This window comes from Mustela nivalis, assembly GCF_964662115.1.
Source record: "Mustela nivalis genome assembly, chromosome: 7".
NCBI lineage: Eukaryota > Metazoa > Chordata > Mammalia > Carnivora > Mustelidae > Mustela > Mustela nivalis.
The window spans coordinates 107,842,235-107,869,822 of record NC_139026.1 but is presented as its reverse complement, the minus strand read 5'-3'; the positions used below and the strand labels follow the sequence as shown (position 1 = coordinate 107,869,822).

Below are 27,588 nucleotides of genomic sequence, written 5' to 3'. Positions count from 1 at the left end.
AGGAGTCTGAGAACTGAGACTCGCTCGGGCTTCCTTGCGCTGGGGAACCCCACAGGAGATGCTGCCAGGGGCCTCCAAGGCACCCAGTGGGTCTGCTTGATGGAAAAGTACAGACTGAGATTCTCGCTTCACACCCCAGCCCTGCTGGGAAGGTCGAAAATACAAAGGGGAAGCTCATGCAGAGGGAAATTTCCCTTTCTCCCCACAACTTCCCCTCCCTCCACACCACTTGGGGCTTAAAAATCACCGTCATTGTCTTGAAAAAGGCCCTGGGGGGCCATTCTGAATGAATGACCTGTGGGACAGTCCTGCACCCAGTGCCATGAGGGGCGTGTGCAGGACCAGAGATGAGGACCTCGCTCTGCATAATCTCACTGAGCACAGAGCAGGGGGCACACAAATTCATTCAGCAAATACCGGATCGTCACTGTTGGTGGGCTGGGTGATCGGACAAATCCCAGTTAGGAGCCTTAGTGCTGAGAGGTCACCACAGCTTTATCGTTGCTGCCGGGGACCAGATGCCACACCAACCCTGCTCCCGCTTCTAGAGGACACACAACAGACACCACTGACCCTCCGACCCCCTACTGAAGCCCCCCACAATCTCCTAAGCAGTTTATCATATTGTCTTTAATTGTGAAAAGTTAAGTTGGTCTTGTTTTGTCCTTTTTACAGATGGGAAAACTGTGGGTTCGACCCTTGCCTAGCTAGCTGACCCGACCAGTAGAACAGAGGAGAGGCTCAAACTTAGGTCTTGTCTGACTGTAGACCTGTGTCCTTTCTAGATTAGGCTCCTTGAGGTATGCTCTGGGCAGTTTCTCTAGGAAAATCCCAAGGCAAAGGGTAGTGGTTGTGAAGGTCCAGAGCCTTGCCTTGAAACCACAGAGGGCAGGTACTTGGTGGAAAACTCCAGAGCGTGATTCACCCTCCTCCTGAGCCCTCGTCAGTGAGGCCAACTCCCCTCCTGAGGTTCTCAGTTTCCAGCCTGGGGCTTGGTGCCTCCCATCCTACCGCTCTGGTGAGAGAAGCCTGCACCCTGCTTCGCACACCCTCATCACCTCCCTCGGAAGGAGCTGGCACTGGAGGGGCAAGGTGAGGAGGGGAAAGGCGGGAGGGACAAAAGGAGGGAGATGTGGTCAGATGAGAGTCTGAGCCGTTTGGAGGGGTCGTCTTGGGACAGTGTCCACTGGGACAGTTTGGGGGGCACCCACAGAGGGAGGGAGCTGGGGGTGGGGGACTGGGGACAGAGGACTTGGCTTCCTGAGGTTGGATGTTGTAATCCTGGTGCACAAACTTTTGGCTTCAGTCCCTCCTGTTGCTTGTGGTGTTTCTCTGTCCCTTCACTTCCCAATACACTGGCGTATGACTGAGCACACACACACACACACACGCACACGCACATGCACACACACAGCCGCTTTCTGTCTGGGAGTCCCGGGACGACAACTCAGACGGGATTCTGAGCTGGGAGGAACAGGAAAAGGAGCAAAGGTGGAAGCTGGTTCCCCTCTCAAGTCCTGGTGGTGTGGGCATTCTTGTAAGCAGCGTCCCCCGGACTGTGCCGGGGACTGGAGGCATGGAGCTGAGCTGACCACGGGAGCCAAGATCGGGACTGAGGTGAGCAGGAAGTGGAGGACAGGCTGTGCCTTCGCAGTCCCTTAGAGGTGCCTCAGAGGAGCTGGAGGGGTGAATCTTGGGAGGCAAGATTTTGTAGGATTGTGTGTATCTGTTGTATAAGAGACTGGGGCAGAAGGCAAGTGTGATGTTGGGGAATCTTAGGACCAGAGGCATCACCCCAGCTCTCCCAAGCCACCCGCAGCTTCTACGTTGCTCAGGGACGAGCCTGGGGAAGTCCAGAGGTTGGGGGCTGGTCCCAGGGAGTGGGGGAAAGAGGGGTGATCACCTGACTCAGAGAGGGAGGGAAAGCAGACAGTGCCCAGCGAGATGGGACGAAGAGCAGATGGGACAAACCTTGGGCATTCCCGAAGACTTGTGACCTGCAATTAGCCATGTGGATGCGGGGTTCCCTCCCTCCCCACGGGCCGAGCAGGGCAAGCAGGACGCCAAGTGTCTCCCAGAAGGAGGAAGCTGCCCCAGCTGAGGCTATGGGGAGGCGTGGGCACGCTTGTGCCAGAGGAGGGCAACAGGGAGCCCTGGGGAGGGGCGGGCGGCCACAAGCTGAACCAAGCAGCCCACAGGGTGTGAAGGACTAGCCGGAGTCAGGTTTTGGTGCCATGCACACAGGTATGTGTGTGCAAAGGGACGTGACGGGAATGGCACCAGTGTGTGTACGGAAATGGGAACTGGTATGTGGGTGTGGGCTGAAGCAGGGGCTGGGGCATCCCATGCCGCCACCCCACGGCGGGTCTGGGGCTGGGCTGTTCCTGTGCTGGACTGGGAGGGAGATGGGGCCAAGCTGGGATCCCAGCGGCATGGTGGTGAGCAGCATTCCTCCCCCTGTCTGGTCATCCGCTAGACCCTGACCAGACCTCCTCCTCCTAGACCTTGACCCATGCCCAGCTCCTGTAAACGGTTAATTTTAGACTTGCTAGTCTCCTGAAGATTTCCTCCATGGGCAGCACTGAGCCCAGTGTGGGTGTAGGTGTCTTTGCTTCTGGAGGGCACTGACATGTGGTGAGCTCCAATGCCTGTCCCCCCGCACCCTGCTCCAGCTTAGCAGAGGTGGGAAGCGGGTTCTAGGGGCTAGAGAGGTGGCAGGGCTGTGATGGGGGAGACCTTGGGAAGGGGGAGATCTCTGAAAGTCACCTTGACTGTAGATAGCACTTGTTTATTCCTCGCAAGTGGGCTAGGGGCAGAAGGGCACAGTGGGGACGGGGTGAGAAGGGTAGGGGGGCAGGCTGTCCTTTTGGCTTTTAAAAGTAACCCCCACAAGAGATCTCTGACCTTGTGTTTATGTCTGACCTCTGCCTTGACATTTCTTCCCTGAGTCTAACTTGAATCCCACTTGCTGCACTGTTTCCCCTTGACTTGCCATGGCTCGGGGCCAGCTTCCCTTTCCACAGGCTCATGCTTTCATTCTGCCATTCCGGTTTTTCACTCTAACCCATAAATTATGATCTTTCCAGTAACCTTAAAAAAAAAAAAAAAACGTTCCATCAGTATCAGCTCATCAATGTGTTCTCTTCTGGTCTCCCCCATCCCGACACAACCCAAACCCTGTGCCCAAACTGGACTCTGAGATCTGCTTCCCACTCTGCACTCGCTTCTGGTCTTCCCTTCGCTCACTCTTTGTCCCCACCAGGTCTCCCCTCCTTCCACTGTTGCAAACAGCTTGGCCCTCACGTGGTGCTTCTGGTTTGATAACAGGAAGGCTTGTCCCCTGACCTCCCCCTTGGAGACCTTTGTGCTTGGGCTTACCCTGAGCTAAGCTACACTATGGCTTGGCAAGAAAAGGCTTATTTTTATCCCCTACCCTCCCAGCACCCCTGTTGAATGGCTCATTCTCTCTTCCAGGGAGACTGAGAGCCCAGAGAGGACCTGTGAGTTGCCTAAGGTCACACAGCAAGGTAGAGACTCGGCTCCATCACTTATTGGATCTGTAAGTTTCTTCAAATCATTCAAAAGTCGTTTTTACTGATCACCTGCAGGGGGTCGAGTCCTGTCCCTTCATCTCCCTGAGCTTCATTTCCTCATTGATAAAATGGAATTCGTAGTCATACCTACTCAAAGATTTTAATGAGGATGAAATTTAATAATGTATATGAAGAAGTGTAGATTTTTGGCACAAGGATTAGTCAAATGTTAAACTTTTATTAATGTTATTACAGGCTAGGAATGGACTAGACCTTGGGTTTCCTGTCCGGTGCTTTTTTCCATTAATGTTTTTGAATTCATTCATTCATCCATTCATCTGCCTGATAACGATTCCGGGGCCACTCCTCTGGGTGCCTAAGCCCCAGTTCTGTAGCAATGTCTGCCGTCTACCATTGGTTCAGGTAGCAACAACTCTTTTCCCCGGGGCCAAACTGCCTCGTTCTTCCAAACTGACACTCTGGTTCTCAAAGCCTCCCCCAGCCTCCAAGGTCCGACGGTCTCCTCTGAACCTGGAAGCCTTCTTCCCTCCCTCCTCCTCTCTTACATGGGAGGCTGGAGACCTCTGATTTCCAGTAGGTGCTTCTCTCTTCATCTTTCTTCCTGGGCTGAACTTGCCATGGAAACCTGTGAGTGGGTCCCCATACCAGAATCTAACCCCCACAGGCTTTCCCGTTCCTGGGATAACCCGTACCCTCCAAGTCACCTTCAAAAATTTCCATAACCTCAAATGGCTCCTGCCACGCCCTTCTAACTGACTTGGGCTTGGGCTGTTGCCTGGGTTAAAAGGACCAACAAATAAACACAGACGCTTCTTTTAGTAAAAAGAATCCCTTGTGTTTCCCTAGAGCCTTGGAGGAGCACTTGGTAGCTTCGGGTCACTTTGATTCCCCCAGCGCCCCCCGGAGGTGAGGGGCGCTGGGTGGGTACTTGCCCCTGGAGCCCGGACCCCTCCTCCTGGCAGCTCCCTGGGAGCCAAGGCGGAGGTGGCCTCAGGGTGCCTGTGGGGGGGAGGGGGGAAGGCAAACAAGGACTCCAGGTACAATCCCACGGTGCCGCAATTTGTCTCCTGGAGGTTGACAAATGGACAGCGATAGGGGCAGAGTAAAACCGAGGGAGGCCACGTCATTTTCCTGGCAGTTCAGGGAGCTCTGGGCTCTTTAGGAGAGCAGGGACTCGGGAAGGTCAGTAACCTACTGTCATGCTTAGCCACCTCTGGGTCTCCCTTGAGGAGACCACCCAGCCCAGTGAGAGTTGCTCTGGGGTCGACCGCCAGAACCCCTTGCTTGTTCTCAGGACAGAGGTACGACGGGGAGAGAAGAACCAGGTTTCCCTCGAAGGCCTGTGCTTGGTCCTGGCACCAATCCCAGGTCTCCTCTGACCTTATTTAAAGACCCCACCTTCTCCTTCCCTCCCAATCAGACGCCCAGAGCTAGCTGGCTCCCATGTTTACCCGGAGCTGATCGATTCCCTGGCACAGGGATGAGCACACAACCGGCCAGAGGAAGACCATGCCGTCAGCTGGGCCACACCTGCCCTTTGACCTCCTGTCACCCCTGGCAGGCTTTGATCCCTTCTGGCCTGGAGGCTGGAGGCTGGGCAGGTGCCACTCACTGGACAGCTGGGCAGACGGGCAAGCAGGGATGGTGGCTGGCTGTTAATATCAGAAGGGGACTCGGAATAAAAGACCTCAAGCCTTTTCCTCCCAGTCTACTCCTATACGGTCATCGGCAAGTCCCTTCATCTGTCAAGGCCTGGATTTCCCCCTCTGCAAAATGGGCAAACTAAAATCGGCTCCTTATTTGCTCTCCGAGTCACAAGAGCAAAGTGTAACTTTCGGTGTACATGTCATTAAGAGTTTGGGAAGAAAAGCAACACCCCGACGATATTAAACCATATTCTTACAAAGGGAAATGTGACCGTCATGTTCCGACAATAATGAAAGCCTAGGAGGGAGAAAGCAGGGGTGGAGGGTGCGCATCGGGTTGGTACAGCTCACCCCTTCTCCCCCCACCTGGCAGTACCTGTCTCACCGTCCTGCTCTGCGGCCTCCCGGTCCATCGCGTCGCCATGGACAGAAAAGTGACAGTCCCCGCGGACGGGCCTCCTGTGGTCTCCTGGCTCCCTGAGGAGGGAGAGATGTTGAACCAGGAAGGCGAGGACCAGGTGAAGGATCGGGAACAGTGGACCAACAAGATGGAGTTTGTGCTGTCAGTGGCCGGGGAGATCATTGGGCTGGGGAATGTCTGGAGGTTTCCCTATCTCTGCTACAAAAATGGAGGTGGTGAGTTCATTTTGAGGTAGGCGTGGTGGGGAGAGCTGTGCCTTGGCCGCCAGGCAGGGCCTACCTGGGTGCCTCCTGCCTGGCGGTGTGATGAAATGGAAGGAGGCTAGATGGAGTCGGAGGGCCGGGGTCTGAGCTCTGGCTGTGGCTTGGGGGGTCCTCCGCTGTGAAGGAGGGATGCTATCTCCCAGGGCCACGGTGAAGGGTAAACGGAGGTCATGGGCAGGACCGAGGAATCTGAGTATGTAACAAGACAGGATAATAATAGTCCTTCATGATGGTGTACAACGTCGGTTGCTGATAGGAGCCATTCATTTAGCCGGTATTATTATGGCCCTGCCCTGTGCCAGGTGCTGTTCTAGATCCAGTCCAGAACACATTCTGTGTGTTATATTCTAGATCAGGGTGCAGACTACAGCCAAAGAAATAAAATGCATGATATGCTGAATAGTGAGGAGTGGAACGGTGAGAAGCCAGGCAGGGATGGGGGTGGGAGAATGCTGGGTCGCTGGGGGAAGGGTCTGAAAGGTGAAGTAAGGTGCCAGGAAAGCTTGCGTTGAGGATGTGACTTGAAGGAAGTAAAGGAGTGAGTCTTGGGGATGGAGAGCAGGTGAAGACCATTCCAAAGGGAGGGGAAGGCAAAGGCAAAGGTCCTGCGGTGAAAGTGCACCTGGCCTGCTTGCAGAACAGTGAGGAGGGCAGTGCCTGATGGGGAGAAGAGTAGGAGAAGAGATCAGAGAGGTAACAGGGCTCACATCCTGTAGGCTCTGCTCTGAGAGAGATAGGAACTGTGGAAGAAGTTGAGCACAGGAATATGACCTTCTCTCGGATTTTTTTTAAATTAAAGAAACATGACTTCATTATTTTTCAGCACTGATTGTAAAAATGAGCAGGGGTGTGGTGGGAAGGGGCCAGCTCAATCTTTTTAAGGGTACAATTAAAGGTTTTTCGCATATTCATAGAATTATGCAACCACCACCACAATTGATTTTAGAACATTTTCTTCATTCCAGAAGGAAGGCCAGAAGGCATTAGCAGTCTCTCTATTCCCTCTCGCTGCCAGCCCTTGGCAATCGCTGATCTACTTTCTGTGACTACAGGTTGACCTATTTGGCATTTTCATGCAAATGGAAGTGTCCATTTGTATGAATTTATTTGTGACTGGACAGATTCATCATTGCTTTTTGAAAATACCTTTATTCTTTCTTGTGGAAATTGTACACATTTATTGGGAAACCTGAAACTTTCCTGAAAAGTAAAAAGGAGAAACATTCCTACTTAAAGATAATCATTGTTTACAAAGTCCTTCTAAACACTGTTCATATTTAATTTTTTTAAAAAGATTATTTATTTTGGAGAGGGGGACAGGGGCTGAGAGGGAGAGAATCTCCAGCAGATTCCCTGTTGAGCACAGAGCCTGACATGGGGCTCAGTCCCATGACCAGGGGATTGTGACTTGAGCGGAAGTCAAGAGTCAGATGCTTACCCAACCAAGCCCTTCATATTTACTTCGACAGGTATTTACTGAGCATCTACAGGTACCTTTCTGTATTTCAAAGCTTTTAGTTGTTATTACCAAGTGTTTGAACTAATGGCTCCAAAGAAATAGGAATGGGGTTTCTTGGCAGGTGAGGGCTATGGGGCAAGGTTGTGGAGTGCGGGTGAATGCTGGCCAGAGATTAGGGGAGGTGGGGAGAAGTGGTAGGGTCAGTGACTTGTTTCTTTGTCTCAGGCCGATTTCACGGACATGCAAGGCATTCGTGTTCCAGCTAAAGATGATCGAGGCTGAGCCCTCATTTCACAGAGCACACAGAGGTTCCTTGGGATATTTTGTGACTTGCCCAAGATCGTAGAAGTGGTTGGGAGCTGTGTACCCTGGCTGCCTGGCTCCCAGCTCGCCCATCACTCGCCCTGCCATCTGAAAAGGAGGGAGAAAGAGGGTCCAGGGGACAGGTTTTCGGGTTCAGGTACCTGCCGGTGTCCCGCCTGGTGGCTGCCCTTGGCTGTGACCTCGGTCCTGGCCATGGGGTGGTGTGGGGAGACGAGCGCATAGGACAGTGAGCAGGGACACGGGGCTGAGCCTGGGTGGTCTGTGAAGAGGCAGTGCCAGAACGCAGCTGCTGGGCAGAGTCCAGGTACTCGTGTCAGCTCTGTCCCAACCTAAGTGCCCGGGGAGGACACCTCACCACCCCTCTCTCCTGTCTCCCTTATTTCCCCACACATGAGAGGCTGAGCAAGGTCAGGAGTCCCAATCTGAGGTCACTGGTCTTTGGGGGTCCAGGAAAGTAGGCATGTAGTTTTCCTTATTTCAGACAATGTAATGATGGATCTACATGGGAACATGACTTCACCGACCAACTCAAGTGTCGACTTTTTGCTTTAGGCTAGAATTTTATGAACTCGCTGTGATAACAGGGTTTCTCTCGAGCTGACCATAAATTCTTAGTTAGCAGTTAGGATGTGAGGGCGATCAGGCTGTGACATCTTTCACCTCATTGGTCGCCAGGGTTGATTCGGCTGATCTGGAAGGCCAGGCGGGTGGCCCCTTGTCCCTCACCACTCCACGTGCATCCTTCCCAAAGCTGTCTGCTCGGTCTAAAGAGGACAATCTTCCCCAAGAGAAGAGGGCCGTTCTTCTGTATAGGAGGATATAGGAGTAGCAACGTTCCCCTTCTAGAACCTCCAAACAAGCTCTCTGTTTGTTTGGGTCTGTTTGTAGGAGAACATAAGGTAGTCAAGCTTCCACATGAGGAACTGCAGGGGGCACTCTGACTGGCTTAAAAAAAAATTTTTTTTTAAGGTTGTTATATATAGTTTTTGCTGATCTATTAATCAGTTCATAATGAATTGATAATTAGTCAACCAACGGTTCTATAGAGGTAAATCTTTCAAGAGGGATGAAAAAAATAGTGTTATTGGTGTAATCATGTCTTTGGTTACAAAAAAACCAGGGTGTCACCAAACTAGGTCATCGTCAAAAAAGGGTTCACCCCAAAAGAGAATTTTATGACTCCTGAGTTTCAAACTGTTAGTGGTTCAGGAGTGAGTGCTTGGCAGAGATAATAAGACATACCTTACAGCAAAGGGAGGGAGACTTTAAACACGTCCCGAGTCATCATAAACACTCGGGACGTGTTTAAAGTCTCCTTCCCTTTGCTCTATGTTCACAGATCCCTGGGGGGCCTCACCCGGCTGCTCAGGCCCAGAGCCTGGGCACATGCCAAGAGAACTGTGGGCCAGGTCAGCCTCCCGGAGTGAGGATTCTCAGATGTTCATTGGAGAGGAGGATGTTTGCAGTGATAGTGTGTTGAAAACCCAGGGAGAAAGCCAAGAATGGATGCCTGTAGGCGCTGGAGGACCAACTTCCTCCCACTGCCTGCCATGGCCCAGGCCTGGGCCAACTCAGCCTGAGGGTGGCCCAGCTCCAGACCTCCTGAGCTCTCCCCAGTTTCAGTGGGGCAGAAGTCTACGTAGCCAAGGGTAGGGCTGAGGCCCTCTCCTTCCGGAGAGGGAAGGACCTCCACACAGTCAGCAGGAAGGGGCCCATGAGTCACATGCCACCACAGACTTCCGGTAAAGCGCCCTCCGTGAGAACCCCGCACACTGCCCCTCAACCTCACCCCTGTAACCCACTAAGCCACATAACCTGGAGTCAGGGGTGTTGCTCCAGGCAAAGCTGGGGTTACAAAGGACTTCAGGACTTGGAGAATTACTGGCTGCTGTGGCTCTAGAGGGCCCAGAAGGCTCACAGATCCTTCTTCTTCACTCTCATTCTGCTCCTGGCGGTGCAGATGGGTAGGAGAGGCTTGGAGGGCCATTTGGGAATGCACATCAAAGACTTTTAAATAGTGTTCAAGCCCCAAGGGTAGAGGCAACCCAAACGTCCATCAATGGACACAGGGATAAACAAAATGTGATATATACACACGAGGGAATATTACTCAGCCTCAAAACGTGGAAAGGCATGGAGAAACCTTGAGAACATGAAGCTAAGTGAAATAAGCCAGACAAAAACATAAAAACATAAGTACTGTATGATTCCTCTTATATGGGATATCTAGAAAAACAATAGAGAAGCTGTAGAAAAATGGTTACCAGGGGCCTGGGGAGAGGCGGGGAATAGGGATATAGTGTTTAATGGCTACGGAGTTTCAGATTGGGCTGGCTGAGAAAGTTCTGGAAACCGATGGTGGTGGTGATTGGATAACAAAGTGAATGTACTTAGTGCCACTGTACCGTACACTTAAAAATGGTTAAAAAGTAAAATTTATGTTGTATGTATTTTACCACCAAATAAAGCAAAAAAAAAAAAAAAAAAAGTACATTCCCTCTGACTTACCAATTCATCTACTGGAAATTTATACGAAGGAGCCAGTTAGCTAAATGCACAAGGATGTGGGCCGCAGATCACAGTGGAGTTTGCAGTGAAACAACCAGAGGCCAGTGGTGGTACGGATGAAATGAGCTAGGACAGATGCTTATGTTGGAATATAACACGGCCATTGAAATGATGCTGTCTACATTTATTGATATAATAGGTTCATGATATGTTTTTAAATAATTATCAAGAATGTATGGCAGGTACTCATTTTGGCCAAAAAAAGAGAAATGTGTGTGTGTGTGTGTGTGTGTGTTTATAAGAATATTGGAAGGCTATACAATGTTTTTTTCCTTTTCTCCCCTTCGTACTTTCTATTTTTCCTACAAAGGAAGGTGGATGACTTGGGTAAGAGCACAGACTCAGGATCAGGCCAGGGCTTGGTGTCTCAGTTTCTTCCTCTGTAAAATGGGGATAACAATGGTACCTGCCCCGTGGGAGGTGGTTCTGTGAGGATTCGGAAGTTGGTGGAGCCTCACATACAGTAAGCACTCCATAAGTGCTAAGGGTTATTTTGGTGCAGAAAACAATAATCTGTTCACCCCCGGCTACTCTTCTGAAGTGACGTATATGTCTTAGAGACTGAAGTGGGCATTGGTGGCTTAGGGTTGTCTCCAAATTCACTACTTTGCTGGATGCTTTTTCAGCCTGGCCTTCTGTGAGTCAGCACCTAATCACAGGACTGCCGAAACTCCCGCACCCGAGAATTGGCCTGAGCAGAAAAGCCTTCTCTGCTGGGACCCCAGTTCAGATCCGGGCCTGGTGGAGGGGGAAAAAAAATCTGAAAATTATTAGAGGAAAAATAATTTTTCTGAGGTGTCTCTGTTTGTTTTTCTCTAAAATGTAACACACTTGATAATTTAACAGGCATATCAAATTATACAGAACATATGTTTTGGTTCCAAAAATAATAAATGGACTAAGTTTGTGAAGCACACTGAGAAAATAAATTGGGCATCTATTAGGATTTCCACCTAAATATTCACTCCTTTTTCTTCAAAGGTATTTCCTATCCCGGGGGTGGGGTCAGACTGGAAAATTTCTGCCCGTCCCTGTTCATAGACAAGAGGAAGCCGACACGGGCCCCTGGGAGGGTGGGGAGGGAGATTACAGGTGCCGAGTAGTGGGACACTGGTCTCCCAGATGGGTCGAGGACTCAGTCCCTGCCCCCCTTCTTCCACAGGAGCCTTCTTCATCCCCTACTTCATCTTCTTCTTCACCTGTGGCATCCCGGTGTTCTTCCTGGAGGTGGCGCTGGGCCAGTACACCAGCCAAGGCAGTGTGACAGCCTGGAGAAAGATCTGCCCCCTTCTCCAGGGTGAGTGTTCTCCTTTGCCCTCCTACCTGGGCCCCCAAGAGAATCCATCCCTCCGCTGCTCCTCCCCTTTCCTTCCCTGCCACCACCTTCTTATTCATCTATTGTGGGGGACACAAGGAAGTGTCATCAGACTTTGGGGGGCCCCAAACTTAATAGATCCTGGGGAGGAAGGCACTCCTCAAGAAAGACAATACAAAATCACCAGTACAAAACTAGATACAGAGCCTGGAAGGGGTCCTTGCCAGTGAGGAATTGTGAAGGTTCATCTTCCTCAGCTTCCTGAAAAGTTGTTCCGTATATGGCACGGCCACAGACATGCCACCGAAGCCCATAACCATAGTGACGATGACAATGACGATGGCTAACAACTACTGAGCCCTGCTACATGTTGGGGCTCAAGTAAGAACTTTATGTGCATTTCCTCATAGGATCCTCTAGTAATAACTCACTTAGTTATTTGTAGATGAGAAAATGAGATCATTCACTGAGGATTTGAACCCAGGTCACCCTGAGCTGAAAATTCACGCTATTTCCTGTGTTAGGTTAGGGATTCGGTTAGGCACCGCTCCTGTTCTCTCTGTGGATTTGCTGGCTAATGCGAGCAGCTTGGGGTGTCTTTCCCCCCTCCAATTTTAGTTGATTGGGCCAGTCCCCTGGGGGCCATTGGGAAACCCAACCTTTGTCTCTGAGGGGTTCCTGGCCTAGGTGAAATGAGGAGAGGACTCTTCCCCTCACATCAGTCTCTGAGAGAGCCTCGGGGACTGGGCTATCTGCGGTTACTGCCCAGCTTAGTAGGCTGGGCAGAGGCGGGCATGGGGGGAAACTACTGGTTCCTGAGCAGGCTGGGAACCTGACCACTGACTGGGGGTTTGGCTGTAGGGACCAGGCTAGTTTGGGGCTAGCCGATTCCTCTTGGGGCACCCATGGGACCTCTGGAGGAGCAGCAGTAAGGGCCTGGGGCAGAGCAAAGCTTGGCCTGCACACCTTTCTACTCATGAGGGCTGGGTCCTGCTGGAGTGCTGTGGCTTCAGCCAGAGTAGTTTCTCAGCATTCTGCTCTGGACCCCAGGAGTCGCCCAATGTCCCACACAGCTGGGCTCTATCCCTAGGACCCAGGGATGAATCTCCCACAGGTATCGACTAACTCTCCGAGGGGATCACTGCAGATAGGGTGAGCAAACCGATCATTGGATGCGGGTTGGAGGGAAGGATTGCTGCTCCTTCCCTCTTTCCCAAGTAGAAGAGACAGACTCTGAGGCCTGGGGTCTCAGGGAGAGACGCATTCAAGGTGTGTGCACCTATTTTGGTGGGAGGGTCCAAGGCTGCTTACTACCTTGCCCTCCATCTGCGTAAGGGCGCCCACCCCACAGATCACCCTCCCCATATGGGAGGGCACACCCTGTGCTCACCCACCCTCCCCCTCAATTTACACACAGGCACAAGCTTTCTTCCCCCCCCCCCCGCCCCAGATCATCCCTCCCTTCAGAGATGGGGCAACCCCCCCCATACACATCAGCTCTGGCGCGCTGCCTCCTCCTGGGTCAGGTCGGTGTTTACTGGGTGGTGGGAGCACAGCACGTTCTGGCAGCGGCAGAGACGAGTGGCCGCACAGTGGCCACTTGTTTGGGAATGTCTGTGTGCGCGCGTTCAGAACTGCAGGGCTGAGGGGCTCCCCGGGGACCCTCCACGCCATCAGCAGCCACCCGCCCCACCCCTCCCGAGGCCCCAACCGGTTGCTTTAGGGTGCCCTCCCCCACCACGCCTACGTGCTGTGCGGAGACCCAAACGCAGGAAAACATGGGGGGCCTCCAGTCGAGGTGGCCAGGCCCATGGGAACAGACAATCAGGGTGGGCTCGCCCGGCCAAGGGCAGGTTTTGTGGACAGTCGCCCGACTAAGGGCAGGTTTTGTGGACAGTTGGCATTGATTTTCCGACCTGCCTCTGGGCTTTGCTTCATTAAATCCTTCTGGAGCACCGGCTTCCCGGGCCGCCAGCCGAATCTCCAGGACTTGGGGCCGGGGGGGGGGGGTGCGGTGCTGGGACGCAGGACAAACAGGCAGGCCCTGGCAGGGCACAGCGCCCACTTCTCCACCAGTTTTCGCACCTTGGGACTAACGGCCGCTCTGGCAACGTGTTACTTTTAAAATGACTGTGGAAAAGATCCCACGTTTGCAGGAGCAGGCGGGGCAGGAAGGGGGGGTGGGGGTGGTGTACTGTGCCTGCCCTTGCTCCTTCCCAGCCCTGATAGGTTTGAGCGCGGGAGGGGTGCCCCACAGCCAGCCTCCAGACTGCTCCCCTGTGTCAGACCTGGGTGCACAGGTCGCGCCTCTGGGGGACACTCTTACCCCTCGCTCCCCTGTGAGCTGGCATTTTGAGATCCACTCAGGCTCTCGGTTCTCCACGGTGACCACTTCTCCTTTTTTCTTTTTTTCTTTGCTGGTTTCTTTTGGTCTTTGCTCTTACCTTGAGCAAAAGATAACTCCTCTGTTCTTCCTGCCCCTTTTCATTTTATGAGTCATGCGTGACTGTCATAGAAAAACTAGAGAATGCAGATGGACAAAAGGAAAAAAAAAATAACTTTAAAAAAATGAACTGAAATCTTATCACCAGAGAACCACAGGGAGCTTCTGGATGGCAATCCTTCCAGAGTTTATCTCATTTAAAAAAGGGGGGATATAAGTTAAGTAAATTATGCATAATGAGAAAAAAAATTAAAAAGAAGATATATGTTCAAACATGTATTGCAAAACTGGAAGAATGCAAACTGTGGTATTCTGTAGCCTGGGTTTCTTAGAAAAATGTGCTGTCTGTGGCTTCTCAGGCCAATAAACAGATGTGGTGAGTCTCTTCGGGTAGCACCCAGTCCCTGGCCAGCCACTGCAGGAAGCTTCCGTGCGGCTCTGCTGGACTAACTTGATCTCTTGGATTTTCCTTGTTGCTTCCCCATTCCCTTCCCCCCCCTCCCCACACACAGGCATCGGTCTGGCATCTGTGGTCATCGAGTCCTATCTGAACATCTACTACATCGTTATCCTCGCCTGGGCCCTCTTTTACCTGTTCAGCTCCTTTACCTCTGAGCTGCCCTGGACAACCTGTACCAATAGCTGGAACACAGGTATCCATCGTTTCAGCCACTGGGCTGGGGCCTCTCCCAGCTTGGATGTACTAGACACCCAAGGGCGAGCAAAAGCCACGTGGCCCCAGCCCTCCACGAGCCTATGGTCTCGTGGGAGAAACAGACCAATTAATCAAATAATTAATTACAAATTGCACCGGGTGAAAGAAGCAGCAGAAACCCGACAACAGCGGGAGGAAAATTGATGGCTGAGGGCTGAAGGGTGAGAAGGAACCGACCATGGGAACAGCAGCCCTACTGGGGGGAAGAGCAGGCGTAGGACACAGTCCCTTTGTGTGTCGAGTGGAGAGACAGTGGGCCAGTCATGGGGGTGGAGGAGGCATCTGAAGTCTGTGTCAGAGGTTGGTGGGTGGGGTGGCCAGGGCACAGCCAGATTCCCTGGAACAAGAGCTGTATGAGGCACACGGGGAGGGGGGCTGGTCCCATGAACCACCTGGGTGGTCAACTCCTAAGAAATGGGGGCTCTGAGGGAAGCTCTTGGGATCAGGAATGATGGGGACCGCCAGGCTGTAAGGTCAGAGGGTCAGAGGGGACCAGAGTGTCAGAGCATCTCTCCCCATCTGGTCCCTAGCTAATGCCCAGCCCCCCTTGTCCCCAACAGAGCACTGCATGGACTTCCTGAACGGCTCGGGAGCCCGCACAGCCACCCCCTCCGAGAACTTCACCTCGCCTGTCATGGAATTCTGGGAGTAGGTGCTGGGTTTGGATGCCATGTGCCAGGGGCCCCAAGCGGGAGATGTGGATGTCCGAGACCCGGGACTTGGAGGGAGGGTTTAAGCCTTTCTGTGCACACTTTCCAGTGCTTACCCACCTCCCCGACCTGCACACCACTGGGACCTGGGGGCACACTCGCATCTACCTGGACTCATCCACTGACACACTCCCAACGACCTTGAGTCCACCCGTGTCCGCCCAGGCCCACACATTTACCCGTGTCATCTTGTTGCCTTGCACCAATCCACCCCCACCCCCACAAGGATCTACCTACACCTTCATTCCTACCGACATGTGTCCCCTGGTGCCTGGCCAGTGGTCTGCCCCAGCTCGCAAGAGCAGGTGGTGCCCATCACTCCCCAGCTCCGTGTTCAGGGATGTCATGTGGGTAGCTTGAAATGGGCCAAGGTGAGTGTATTGGTACCGCAGAGATTGGCCGACCCCATACTCGCACCTCCACCCTCCCATGTGACTACGCCCGTCCATCTGCCCACGCCCACATGTGTCCAGCTTCATGCCCGCAAAGGTCCGCCTGTACCCTTACGTATTTACCAACACTCACACGTGTCTGCCTGCACCCGCACGCTCGTATGTCCCCATGTCACCCAAAGCTCACACATCCACCAACACTTACGTGCACACATTTCCACTGCTCCCTGCGCTCTTCAGGGTGCTAAAACACAGTCAGCCCCCCTGTTTGATACCCATGCACTTGTATCTCAACCTGCCCATGTAAGTATCTACTCTCCATCTGCTCGTCCATGCCTTACTTACCACCCTCACTCTCTCTCTCTTTCTCTATCTCTCTCTGTACAACAGAGAAAGCTGGATGGTTAGAAAGACAAAGATACCTATGGGATTACGTGATTTGGTCTTCTAACAGCAGGGGCATACAGACCACAGGTGGGAACATGGCATGGCCATGGGAGGGGGGGTGCAGTGGGATGGGGAGGGGAAGCCTGGAACATGAGATCTGTGGGGTCAGCGCTAAGAATCAAGAGACTTGAAGACAAACACCAGGTTGTACCCTTTCACCTGCTACCTGGTTAATTCTTTTTCCATCCTCAGGAGACGTGTTTTGGGCATCACCTCAGGCATCCACGACCTGGGGGCCCTGCGCTGGGAGCTGGCCCTGTGCCTCCTGCTTGCCTGGGTCATCTGCTACTTCTGCATCTGGAAGGGGGTCAAGACCACGGGCAAGGTGAGGTGTTCTGGCCCCTGGTAAGCTCTCTCTGGCCCCCAGAAGCCCTGGGACACTCAAAGAGGCCCCCTGGAGAACTGAAAGAAAGAGTAGTATAAGGGAGAGGCAAGGTGAGAACAGGGGAAATGGTAAGAAGAGTTTAACTCAGTCCAAGGTAAGAAAGGTAAGACTTTCTCTTTCAATATGATTATAAAAGATCCGTTTACGTAAGTAACGTACAGATTGAAATAAGAAACCTAGAAGTCCCCTTAATCACTGTACCAGCCAGCATGGCGGCCATTTGGATCTACGATTCCCCGTTAATGTTTCATTGTATTGTCTTCTAGTTTCCTTTATGTGTATGTCTGTGTCTATCTGTATTAATTATGTGTGTACATGACACAATGAGCATCGTACACTTATGACTTGCCTTTTGTAGTATGTGGTATGAACCAGCAAACAGAACTGTCTTTGAGGTGGTGAGTTTCCAATTGTCAAAAGGGTTCAAGCCAAGAATGGACAACAGTGCTTATTGTGTGTGTAGAGAGTTCAAATTAGAGCCATTATTTCCAACCCAGGAAATCTGAGGTTGAGGTTTCATGCTTTTTTAAAAAGCCAGGAATAGACAGGATACTGACTGCACCGATTAGCCTGTTCTGGGGGCAGCCCTCCCATCCCCAGGATTGTTGTAATAATAATAAAACTAGTGATGGCGATAATAACACAGATATCGCCATCACCTCTGACAAGGAGCTGAGCTCGGTCAGGGGCAGAGTGGACCCCTTGGAGTGTCTCCATATCTCAGAACTCAGGCCACTGCTGCTCCCCCAAACTTAAGCCTGGAAAAGCAGTGTAAATTTTGTCACAGGTCACTGTGAGGATCTGCTCCCCCTCTGTCTCCGAGACCTACCCTCACCAGGGGGCATAAGGAGAACAGCCAGGATGAGGGATTCCGGGAGACCAGATTCCAGATTTTAAAATAGCCTTTGAAATGTTGTGGCTGGGAGCTTGTGCCTCTCTCCGTCTTTCTTCTGTCCTTGCCCTGCTGGTGTGCATCTCACACTCTACCGGCCTTGCAGCCCAAGACCCGCTAGAAATTGTAAGGAAGCTGGGGCGAGTTACGGGTGCTCACCCCTCTCGGCATCTCTAAGGAGGCATCTGACGCTGAGATGGGGGCCACTCTTGCTGCCTGAGGAGGGGTGACAGGAGGACAGCCGAAGGTTCCCTGGCACCTCCTGGCGTCTGTGTCCCCAGCAGGAGTGACCTGGGGATGCTTCCCTGCAGGTTGTTTATTTCACGGCCACATTTCCCTACCTGATGCTGATTATCCTTTTGATCCGTGGCGTCACCCTTCCCGGAGCCTCTGAGGGCATCATTTATTACTTGAAGCCTGATTTGCTTCGCCTCAAGGACCCCCAGGTAGGAGCTGTGCTGGGGACCTTTCCCTGCTGTCTCCCACCCCAAACCACAGCCGTACTTTTGAAAATCTCTGGTTGCTTTTCTTTTGGTTTAAAGGCAGTATATCAGGAACTCAGTTGGTTAAGCCTCTGCCTTCTGCTCAGGTCATGATCTCAGGGTTCTGGGATCAAGTCCCGCATCAGGCTCCCTGCTCAGTGGGGAGCCTGCTTCTCCCTCTTCCTCTGCTGCTCCCCCTGCTTGTGCTCTCCTTCTGTCAAATAAATAAAATCTTTAAAAAAATTAAAAAAAAAAAAAAGGCAACGTATTGAGAACAATTAAAGATCTCTTGAAATCCCACCACTTAGCTGTTTCTCTATGAGCATTTTAGATGTCCTTCCAAGTCTTTTTCTAGTTTTGTGTGTGTGTGTGTTTTAATATAGTTGAGATAATTTTGTAGAAATATGTCTTTTTTCATTTAAATTATATTGTAAGCATTTTCCATATTATTAAATTCACTTGTAAATGTCATTTTAAACACTTGCCTATACTGTGTCCTCCATCTATCAACCATTCAGTCACTCATTCATCCAGAATGTACTGAGGACCCATCAAGGGCCAGGTAGTGCTCTAAGAATGGAGCCAGCAGTGTGCATGACAGACCAGGCTCCGTGTCCTCTGAGCACTTACATGTGGGGCAGGTGTCATCAATCTGCTCCTATTCTTGGACAGTTAGGTCAGGCATTTTTTTTTTAAGATTTTATTTATTTGACATACAGAGATAGGCAGAGATGCAGCCAGAGAGAGAGAGAGAGAGGAGGAAGGAGGCTCCCTGCTGAGCAGAGGGATCCCTGGCTCGATCCCAGGACCCTGAGATCATGACCTGAGCCAAAGGCAGAGGCCTAACCCACTGAGCCACCCAGGCGTCCGGACATTTTTTTTTTTCTTAAATGATCACATATACAGCTGCAATGGACACTTTGTGTTTAAATCTTGGACCACATCTCTGATTATTTCTTGACAGTCTCTGGAATCACTAAGTCCAAGAGGATGTGCGTTTAAGTTTCTTGAAATGTACTGGCTTTAGAGAAATGGAGACTTTCTCCACCAGTATTGGAGGACACTCTTTTTTCCTCCAGGGCCCATGAGAGATTCCATAATAATTTGCTTTAAACTTTGATCTAATTTGAGAGATCAAAATAGTATCATTTTGTTGTTTTAATTTAATCCCCCCCCCTTCCTCACAGATTTACTGCGCATTTTGATTTCCTGCTATAGGATCTGTCTGAGCACATTCTTTGCACTCCCCTATCCCCTTCCCCAAGGAATCCTGGGTTTTTTCCTTATATTCTAATGAAGTGGCTCTTGGCCCCATGTGTTGGCTGCCTAAGGCACTCAGTGCTGTGGAGTGAGCCTGATGCTCTCAGTTCTGCCCTGCCTTCTCTGGGCCCTGCCTTCTCTGAGCCCAGCCCCTCCATTCAAGAAATCCTAGTGTGGGGGGCCCCCTGGGTGCCCCCAGAGCCGCATTTAAATGGCCCTGCCTGTGAAGTGACATGTGAGTGGATGGTGATGAGTGTGCAACTCCAAGGGCACACCCAGGGGACCAGCAGGGTCTGAGGGGCCAAGGCCGGGCGCCCCCCACCCCCTACCACTTTCTTGGGGTCTCACATAGGTGTGGATGGACGCAGGCACCCAGATCTTCTTCTCCTTTGCCATCTGCCAGGGGTGCCTGACCGCCCTGGGCAGCTACAACAAGTACCACAATAACTGTTACAGGTGAGTGAAGGGGTAGGGGTGGGGTGCCGGGGACCGCAGGTTGATGGGGGGCTGGCCTTCCTGGAGTGTGGCCAGGGAATCACCGCGTTAGTTCCTAGACTGAATTTCTATCCTCCCTCCTTTTCTCCCTCCTTCTCCCTCTCTTGCCTTCCATGGTCCCTCCCCGTTCTCTCTCCCATACCTCCCCATGTGCATCTTTGCTCCCCCTTTTCCTCCCCACTCTGCTCTCTCCGCTTGCTCCACTGCTCCACTGTCTTTGGCTCTCTCCTCCCTGGTGGCTCTTCTTCCTCTCTTTCCCCTGGCTCCTCGCCATCCCGCCCTGCCCCACAGGGACTGCATCGCCCTCTGCTTCCTCAACAGCACCACCAGCTTCGTGGCCGGCTTTGTGGTCTTCTCCATCCTGGGCTTCATGGCGCAAGAGCAGGGGGTTCCCATCTCCGAAGTGGCCGAGTCCGGTAAGTGCCACTTTGCTGCCTGGGCCCTGAGGGGAGGACACAGATCCATCCTCCAGGGTCCCGGCAGGGGTCCCAGCAGCTGGCTTATGGGAACATGTTTAGCCTCTGGGGGGCCTGCTTGGAGCAGAAGAGGGCCTTCTTAACGACGGGTGGGCGAGGGAGCATGGACTGAGGGGGCGTGGGCAGACCCACAGTCAAGCCAGCTCCTCAGAAGCAGAAGAGCAGAGTAACGGAAGAAACTACTCTTGAAACACACACACACACACGCACACACGCACGTGCACACACACACACACACACACACACATTCCCCTTGCGCATGCACGTGTGTGCATGTGCATGCTCGCTTGTGCGCTCGCTCGCTCTCGCTCTCTCTCTCTCTATCTCTCGCATGTGCTCTCACACAGGGCCTTGGGAGAAGGCTCTTCCCTGCGGGTAGTGAGAGTCCGTACAGAGCTCTCCTGACCTCTGTGTGCCTGGCAGGTCCTGGTCTGGCCTTCATCGCGTTCCCCAAGGCTGTGACAATGATGCCCTTATCCCAGCTGTGGTCCTGCCTTTTCTTCATCATGCTCATCTTCCTAGGGCTGGACAGCCAGGTTTGTCACCCCACCCACCCCACTGCACCCCTCCCTGCCCTGTTGACCCTATTCCCAGCTTCTGCGCTTCTGGGAATTACCTTTCCCCCCCAATCTCTTTTCCCCTGACCATATATTCCAGATCCCCCTCCACTTTCCAGGGCTTGTCCTTGCAGTTGGTTGGAGGACCCTGGGCCTCAAGACCAACCTATTCTGTGAGGGGGCCATCTACCTTCTCCCCCTAGGCCTGATCCTTCCCCATGCATGGACACCTCCCTCCCAAATGGCCCTTCAGCCTCCTTCTGGCTATCCAGCTCAAGCAGCCCAACCCCACTCCCCAGCCTTGGGGACAGAACATGTCTCCTGCTCTGGTCCCCATGTTGGGACCCTTGGTTGTCCCAGGGCAGGACTGGCACCCCTACTTCTGCCCTTGAACCCCCTCCTGTGCTCCTGTGCATCAGCATGGGTGAGTGCCAACTCCCCTCCTGCCCACAGTTTGTCTGTGTGGAGTGCCTGGTGACAGCCTCCGTGGACATGTTTCCCAGTCAGCTCCGGAAGAGTGGGCGGCGAGAGCTCCTCATCCTGGCTATTGCAGTCGTGTGCTATCTGATAGGGCTCTTCCTGGTTACGGAGGTGAGTGTGTGGGGGGGTGTGTGGCCTGCAGGATGGGCTCCAGGTTGAGGGAGCCAGGGGCCACACCTTCCTTATCAGCTACTTGGGGATGCTGATACAGGCTCTGCCCTCATCACAGTGAGGATGTAGGGAGAGTTAGCTCTTTTGGTGTCCTGTGACAGAAACCAAATGCTAGCCTGTTTGAGCAGAAAAGAGAGTTTTGGGGGGCCAGGAAACTGAAAAGTCTAGAGGTTATTGGTTTCAGGTATAGTTGGATCCAGCTGCTCTAAGGACATTGTCAGGAATGCCATTCTTAGCCAGATTTCCCTCCCAATATTAAAGAGCACTGGCAGAGCTTCAGGCTTACCTTCTGCCACCCACCCAACACCCGAGGAAAGAGAGGGACCTTTTCTTAAGAACACAGTGAATGTCCAGCCCTAGCTCCGCTTCAGGCCTGTAGCAGGGAAAGGAGCACCCTCAGAGTGAGGCGGTGACAGCTTCTACAAGAGAGGATGCTGGGAAGATAAAAAGTGTATGTCCCACACTTCCCAAGAGTCAGAAATGGTGGTCCTGATGTTAAATGAGGGGCCTGGAGGCAAGGACAGGAGAGGAAAACTCCCTTTAGTTAGTTGTAAGGAATGGGCTTGGGCAGGAGGGGTGCCCAACGAGTGGTTGCGCCTTCGCTGTGGAGCGGGTGCCCTGCCCGCCCTGGCCAAGGCCCTACCCAGCTCCCCGGCTTCTCTGCAGGGCGGGATGTATATCTTCCAGCTGTTTGATTATTACGCATCTAGCGGTATATGCCTGCTCTTCCTGGCAGTGTTTGAAGTGATCTGCGTCAGCTGGGTGTACGGTAAGTGGAGAGAGGAGTGCATGGGGGAGCCTCCAGCCCCCTCCTCCAAGAAGGACATGATCTGCCCAGGAGAGACGGGATGTGCCAGCCCTCTGGTTTCTATAGGTCTTTGTATTGCTGCCCTGGGAAGTTCATCCACCCCTGGGAGCCCAGGCATTTGTCATTATGGCAGACAGAGCTGGTGTAAGGACAAAACCGATTTCCCGCAATGGTGAGAGGAATTAGAAACAACGGGGAACAGTTTTGTTGATACAGAAGCATCTGGAAGCCCTTCGCCAGTGGGAATCCTAGCTTTAGGGCTGCTTCGTCCGAGCCTCCGCACATCCCCACATTCCCTTTCTGGGTTATCACCCAGACTTTGCTTGAATACTTCCCCAAACAGGAAACTCATTCCCGTGTTTTTGAGGGGGCTTTTCTCCTTATGGCTGTTACACATTCCTTTCTTAGACTGGAGTGAATTCTGCCTTCTGTTGACGTCTACCACCACACCCCCCCACCCGGGCTGGGGTATCCAGCCAGTGATGCTGAGCTAGAACGTCCTATCTGGTGACAGTGGAGGGAGGAACCTTTATGCATTGAGTCAATGCACTGTTAAATCCCAAGAAACAAGCTGACTATGGCATACCTTATCTCTCAGCCCACACAGCAGCCCTTTGCAGGGGGGAGGCAAGGCTCAGAGAGGTAGTTCTCTGGTCTAAGCCCACACAGCTAGTATGCGGAAGAGGCATCATCATATCCCAGGACCCTGGGGCGGGGGACATGCTGCCGATGTAACAAGGCTCGGGGCAGAGGTGGGGAGCTGGGTCCATTTAGCGGGACTGAGGAGGAAAACTGTGAGTAGGAAGGTTTTTATTTTGCTACCTTGAGCCTTCCTATCTAATGTCCTTCCTCTCCTGGGACATGTCTCCTATAGTCTCACTTCAAACATGTGATGTCTTTCTGATTTCTCTCTACTGCGTCTCAGAACTTGTTATCAAAGAGAGTCTGATAAACTTCATCACAGTGAGTTCTAAAAAGCTGAGGAACTATAATAGTTTATGCCTCCCCAGCATTAGCTGGTATCCGGGGGAGAATTTTGGAAGTCAAAGCAATGACGCCCTAATGGGACATTTCGTGCACCCTGGTGATGAGTGGGGAGTCATTGCTTTGCTGAGGAAGGGCTTGGGGGGGACCATCCCAGGATCTTTCCCGATCGGTGGCTATCTCCTTAGAGGACTGGCTAGGCCTGGATCTGGAGCAGACGTGGAAACAGAAGGACAGTACATAAAACCAGGCAGGGTTTCCACAAACCCAGATCAAGCCTCTTGTCGGGCTTTCCCGAGAACGTGGTGTGGTTCCTCCAGAGTCTAGAATCTAGACTGTTGTTCCCTCCCCAGTGGCTCTCTGGCCCCGTGTGAGTTTGGCGTGCTACGCAGGCATAGCGGGACCCTCGCCGTTTTGTTCTTTTGACTTGAAACTGAATTCATCTCTGCGGCATAGATAAACGAGCATGGATGTAGCAATGGTGCCATTTTAGGCCCACGCCGTCCTCGGGGTTTAGGATTTAGGCTCTTCATTCCTAGACAAGGGGATAAAGGATGGCACTGGGAGGTTGAGTAGCTCTCACGAGGGCTCCTGGGTTTTTCATGGCAGCCCCTTCTCCCTCTCCACTCCCTGCCTTGTGGCTGCGATGCCAGCGACCCTGCTCATTCACGTGCCCTGACCCAGTTTCCCCTGACAGGGTTGGGGGCAGAGGGCAAAGCCGAGTGAGTCCTCCCCGAATACCTACAAGCTGTCTCCCTCCTCCCATTCTCACACTCTTCTCCCACTGCCCTGGGCAGGAGCAGACCGTTTCTATGACAACGTTGAGGACATGATTGGCTATCGGCCATGGCCCTTGGTGAAGGTCTCCTGGCTCTTTCTGACCCCTGGACTTTGCCTGGTATGTGCCCAGCCAGCTACCCTCCTGCCGCCAGAGGACTCGGGGACGAGGAGCAGGACGCCTGAGCTCTGGGCTCCTTCCCTGCCTATCCAGTTACCCAGGGAAGCTGGTCCATTCTCCCTTTCTGGGTCGGTTCTCCCTGCACTTGCTTTCAGTTCTCCTGCCTCATTCCAGTTTCCACCCCATTCCTTTCTCTCTGCCCAGCTTCCCAGTTTTAGTGGTCTCTTTCTGTCTGCCGATTTAGGGCTCCTCCACCTCCCCTCCCTTCCTCAGAGCTCCTCCTATCTCAGTCCTCGGGGGAGCCATGCCTTGGCTCACAGCTTGTGATGGCTTTTACTAGTCTACCTCTGTATGTACCACAATGCATTAACTCGTCCTCTGTCCCTGGACATTGAAGTGGGTGAAGAGAGGATTTCAAGGACTCTGTGTCTCATCTGTGTCCACCTCTCCCTCCTTCCAGGCCACCTTCCTCTTCTCCTTGAGCAAGTACACCCCTCTCAAATACAACAACATCTACGTGTACCCTCCCTGGGGCTACTCCATCGGCTGGTTCCTGGCTCTCTCCTCCATGGTCTGCGTCCCACTCTTTGTCATCATCAGCCTTCTGAAGACCCAGGGCTCCTTCAAGAAGGTAGGGACCTGGGGAAGGGGTACATGGAAAGGGGTTCCTGAGAGATGGTGTGGGGCCCAGCTCTGAGTGTGGGGCCATCCTTTGGTCTCATGGAATCTTTGAAGACCAGTCCCATGGCTTCACTGCCAGAAACGTTCAAGAGTCCTCGGGTTCTGGGCATTCAGAATCTGACCTCCAGCAGATCATGTGGGCAAGCTGAGCAAGAGTAAACTGTCAGAGGCTTAAGGAGGAAACTGAGTCACAGCAAGAACTTAAAGAAGTGCCCAGGCAGAGATTTAGAGAGTACAAATCCCTTGCTCCCAGGAAACTAATAACCCGTTACCATGGTTCATTTCATACACAGGCTTCCGGCTTCTTTTCTTCTCTTAATTCTGCCTGGGAAACCAATGCAAGACTCCCTGTTTAGAATTTAAGACATGCCTTCCTAGAAGGGGATAGAGCATGTCCCACAAAGATATTACACTTGTAGAAATTGATCTGGCCTATAAGTAACAGAAAACCCAACCTGCAATAAGCAAATTGGCTTATTTTCTTTTACATCAAGAAGACCAGAGATGGATCCTGTTGACATTTGGTTCAGCTGCTCGAAAGAGGTCATTAGGGACCAAACTCTTCCTATATTTCTGCACCTCTGTCTGAGCATGTCTTTGTCATCATGCTCACCAGCCCATGGTCACAAGAAGGCTGTCATGACTCCAGTCATCACATCTGCATTCAAGGCAAGAAGGAGGGGGAAGGAGATGGTACCAATAGCAGTAATAATAGTAGTACTACTACTCATATAATAGGGATCTATTGGTCACATCATAATAGTAATAGTAAGAACAAAAATAAGCACTTATTGGTCAACTTACTTTGAGCTGTGTACTATTAATATCTTTGTTTTACAGATAGGGCACATAGGGGTTAAATGGGTTGCCTGCAATTGCACAGGTAGTTAGTAAGAGCCAGGACTGGAACCTGGCCAGTTTCTGGTCCTAGTCACCACGCTACTGTGTCTTCTCTCTTCTCGAAATATTTATTCCCATATTCACTCAGATTCTACCAATGGCCCCTATGTGTCTGGCTCTGGGCTGGGCCCCGGGGACACAAAAAGGATGAAACATCTGTGCCTTACTCACCAGTAGCACCCATCTGTCCCCTCTCATCTCCACAGCGCCTGCGACAGCTCACCACCCCTGACCCCGGCCTGCCACAGCCCAAACAACGCCTGTATCCAGATGGTGGTACCAGCCAGGACGGCGGGCCTTCCCCAGCAAAGGAGGGATTCATAGCTGGGGAGAAGGAGACCCACTTGTAGGATGTGGCCAGCAGTCACGTGGCTATGGAGCCAGGAACCTCTGTTAGGGCCACGACGGTGGACAGCCTTCACCTCCGTCCCCCACCGCAGTCCAGCTGGGGACCTCTGTGATGTCTGTGGGTGCCCCCAGCCAGAGGCCAGGCCGCTTGCTCCTCAGCTGGGGAAGCTCCTTCTGTGGGCGAGAGGTGGTCTGCTACACCACACCATAGATGTTGGAACACACCTTCTTATTTATAAAGGAGGGTGGTCTTCTTTGAGTCCACCATCTGATTCAAACACATCATGCTGTATGGGAGCTCCCGCTGTAGGGATGTTCCAGCTTCCTGTATTTGTGCTTTGGGAGGGTAGCGCCGATGGTGATACGTCTCACGCTTGGACTCGGAGAGCCTGATGGAACATGGTGGGTTGGAAGTGACAACAGAACACACCATATTTGTTCTGACATTCCATTAGAGGAGGTTCTTCACTAGGCTTGGTGTTCTGAAGTGCCCGGGGAAGGAACTAGAGATACAAAAAGCTTTCACGAGTCATCAGGGTCTCAAGTTTTCCTGGAGGCTTCTCAAGGTGCCCCTGGTTCCCCACGCTTCCTGAAATCTGTGTCCTCGGCTCATGGAACATTGGAATGGAAGGAACTTAGAGATGATCCCTAGACTGTTCAAAGGCAAGAGTGTCTGTACCTTCCTGTGCCCAAGGCAGACATTGCTAATCGATAACAGAGTCTTCCCACCACACAGTCCTTCCAAATACAGAACTCCAGGCAGCTCCATTGGCCACCCTGCCTTGGTCCCACCTCCTGACTTCATGGGTAAGAAAACTGAGGACCAAAGAGAAAGTGACTTTTTCAAGCTCACATAACTATGCCCAAAACCTAGTCTCCTTTTCTCAGGCCGAGGTTCTTCCCATGATACCCTCCTGCCTTAGTTAACAAGTATATATGGATTGTCTGCTATGGTGTGCTAGTCTTCTCTGCCTCGACCCGTTCCTGTTTAGTTCTAATGTCTTGGGGTGGGAGGGAGAGGGTCCCCTCTCTAGAGAGGTGAGCGACTTTCCCCACATTGGCATCCCTATCTTGGCATTTCCTCTGCAGGCCCATACTCCTCTGGCCAGATTTCCTCTCTCGCTCCTTTTGTTCTTGCCCTTTTCTATCTCCTCTTCCTCCGGAGATTCCTTGGAGTATGTGAAAGCCCACCGGTCTCCCACAGAGTGGGAGGTGTTGCATGTGGGATGCTCCTCTCCCCAGGTCCTTATCAAATGATACCAGAGCCTCCGGAAGGCAAGGGAGGGGGAGGAGTTGGGGTGGGGGAGGCCACTTCGGGACTGGCCTGGGGCAGGACCTGGGAGCTGGAAAAAGGAAAGCCGCCTGTATACACCTCTGTATCTACAGATAGCCATCTGCAGGGATGCAAAGATAGATGTCACCCAGAGCCAGTGGCTGGTGGCCGGAGCAAAAATCTGTGGTCCAGCCAGGGTGAATTTCATCTTCAGAGCACCCAGCGTTTTTCACCCAGATCT

At 52.3% G+C, this 27,588-nt stretch overlaps 1 protein-coding gene across 18 annotated transcripts; it reads left to right on the top strand.

Annotated features, from left to right (window-relative positions):
* Positions 1–265: 265 nt before the first annotated feature.
* SLC6A12 (solute carrier family 6 member 12) lies at positions 266–27,025 on the top strand. 18 transcript variants are annotated; one of them, XM_082738063.1, is made up of 16 exons: positions 266–1,092; positions 3,475–3,559; positions 5,574–5,836; positions 11,398–11,532; positions 14,506–14,646; positions 15,269–15,356; positions 16,450–16,582; positions 17,846–17,980; positions 19,629–19,732; positions 20,093–20,187; positions 20,671–20,783; positions 21,258–21,395; positions 22,122–22,224; positions 24,045–24,145; positions 24,606–24,776; positions 25,933–27,025. In XM_082738063.1, exons 3-16 carry the CDS (start codon positions 5,623–5,625, stop codon positions 26,074–26,076), a joined length of 1,815 nt encoding a protein of 604 aa, XP_082594189.1. In that variant the 5' UTR covers positions 266–1,092; positions 3,475–3,559; positions 5,574–5,622; the 3' UTR covers positions 26,077–27,025. The 18 variants fall into 18 exon arrangements, with proteins under 18 accessions (XP_082594189.1, XP_082594203.1, XP_082594192.1 ...); XM_082738077.1 differs by having other exon boundaries at positions 272–1,092; positions 20,063–20,187; XM_082738066.1 differs by having other exon boundaries at positions 929–1,092; positions 19,680–19,732; positions 20,063–20,187.
* The last annotated feature ends 563 nt before the right edge of the window (positions 27,026–27,588 follow it).

What these genes read in the sequence shown, in the direction of transcription:
- SLC6A12 (XM_082738062.1), top strand. An exon ending in CTGCTACAAAAATGGAGGTG is followed by an intron (nt 5,837 to 11,397) that starts GTGAGTTCATTT and finishes CTTCTTCCACAG; the next exon opens with GAGCCTTCTTCATCCCCTAC. An exon ending in CTGCGTCAGCTGGGTGTACG is followed by an intron (nt 22,225 to 24,044) that starts GTAAGTGGAGAG and finishes TGCCCTGGGCAG; the next exon opens with GAGCAGACCGTTTCTATGAC.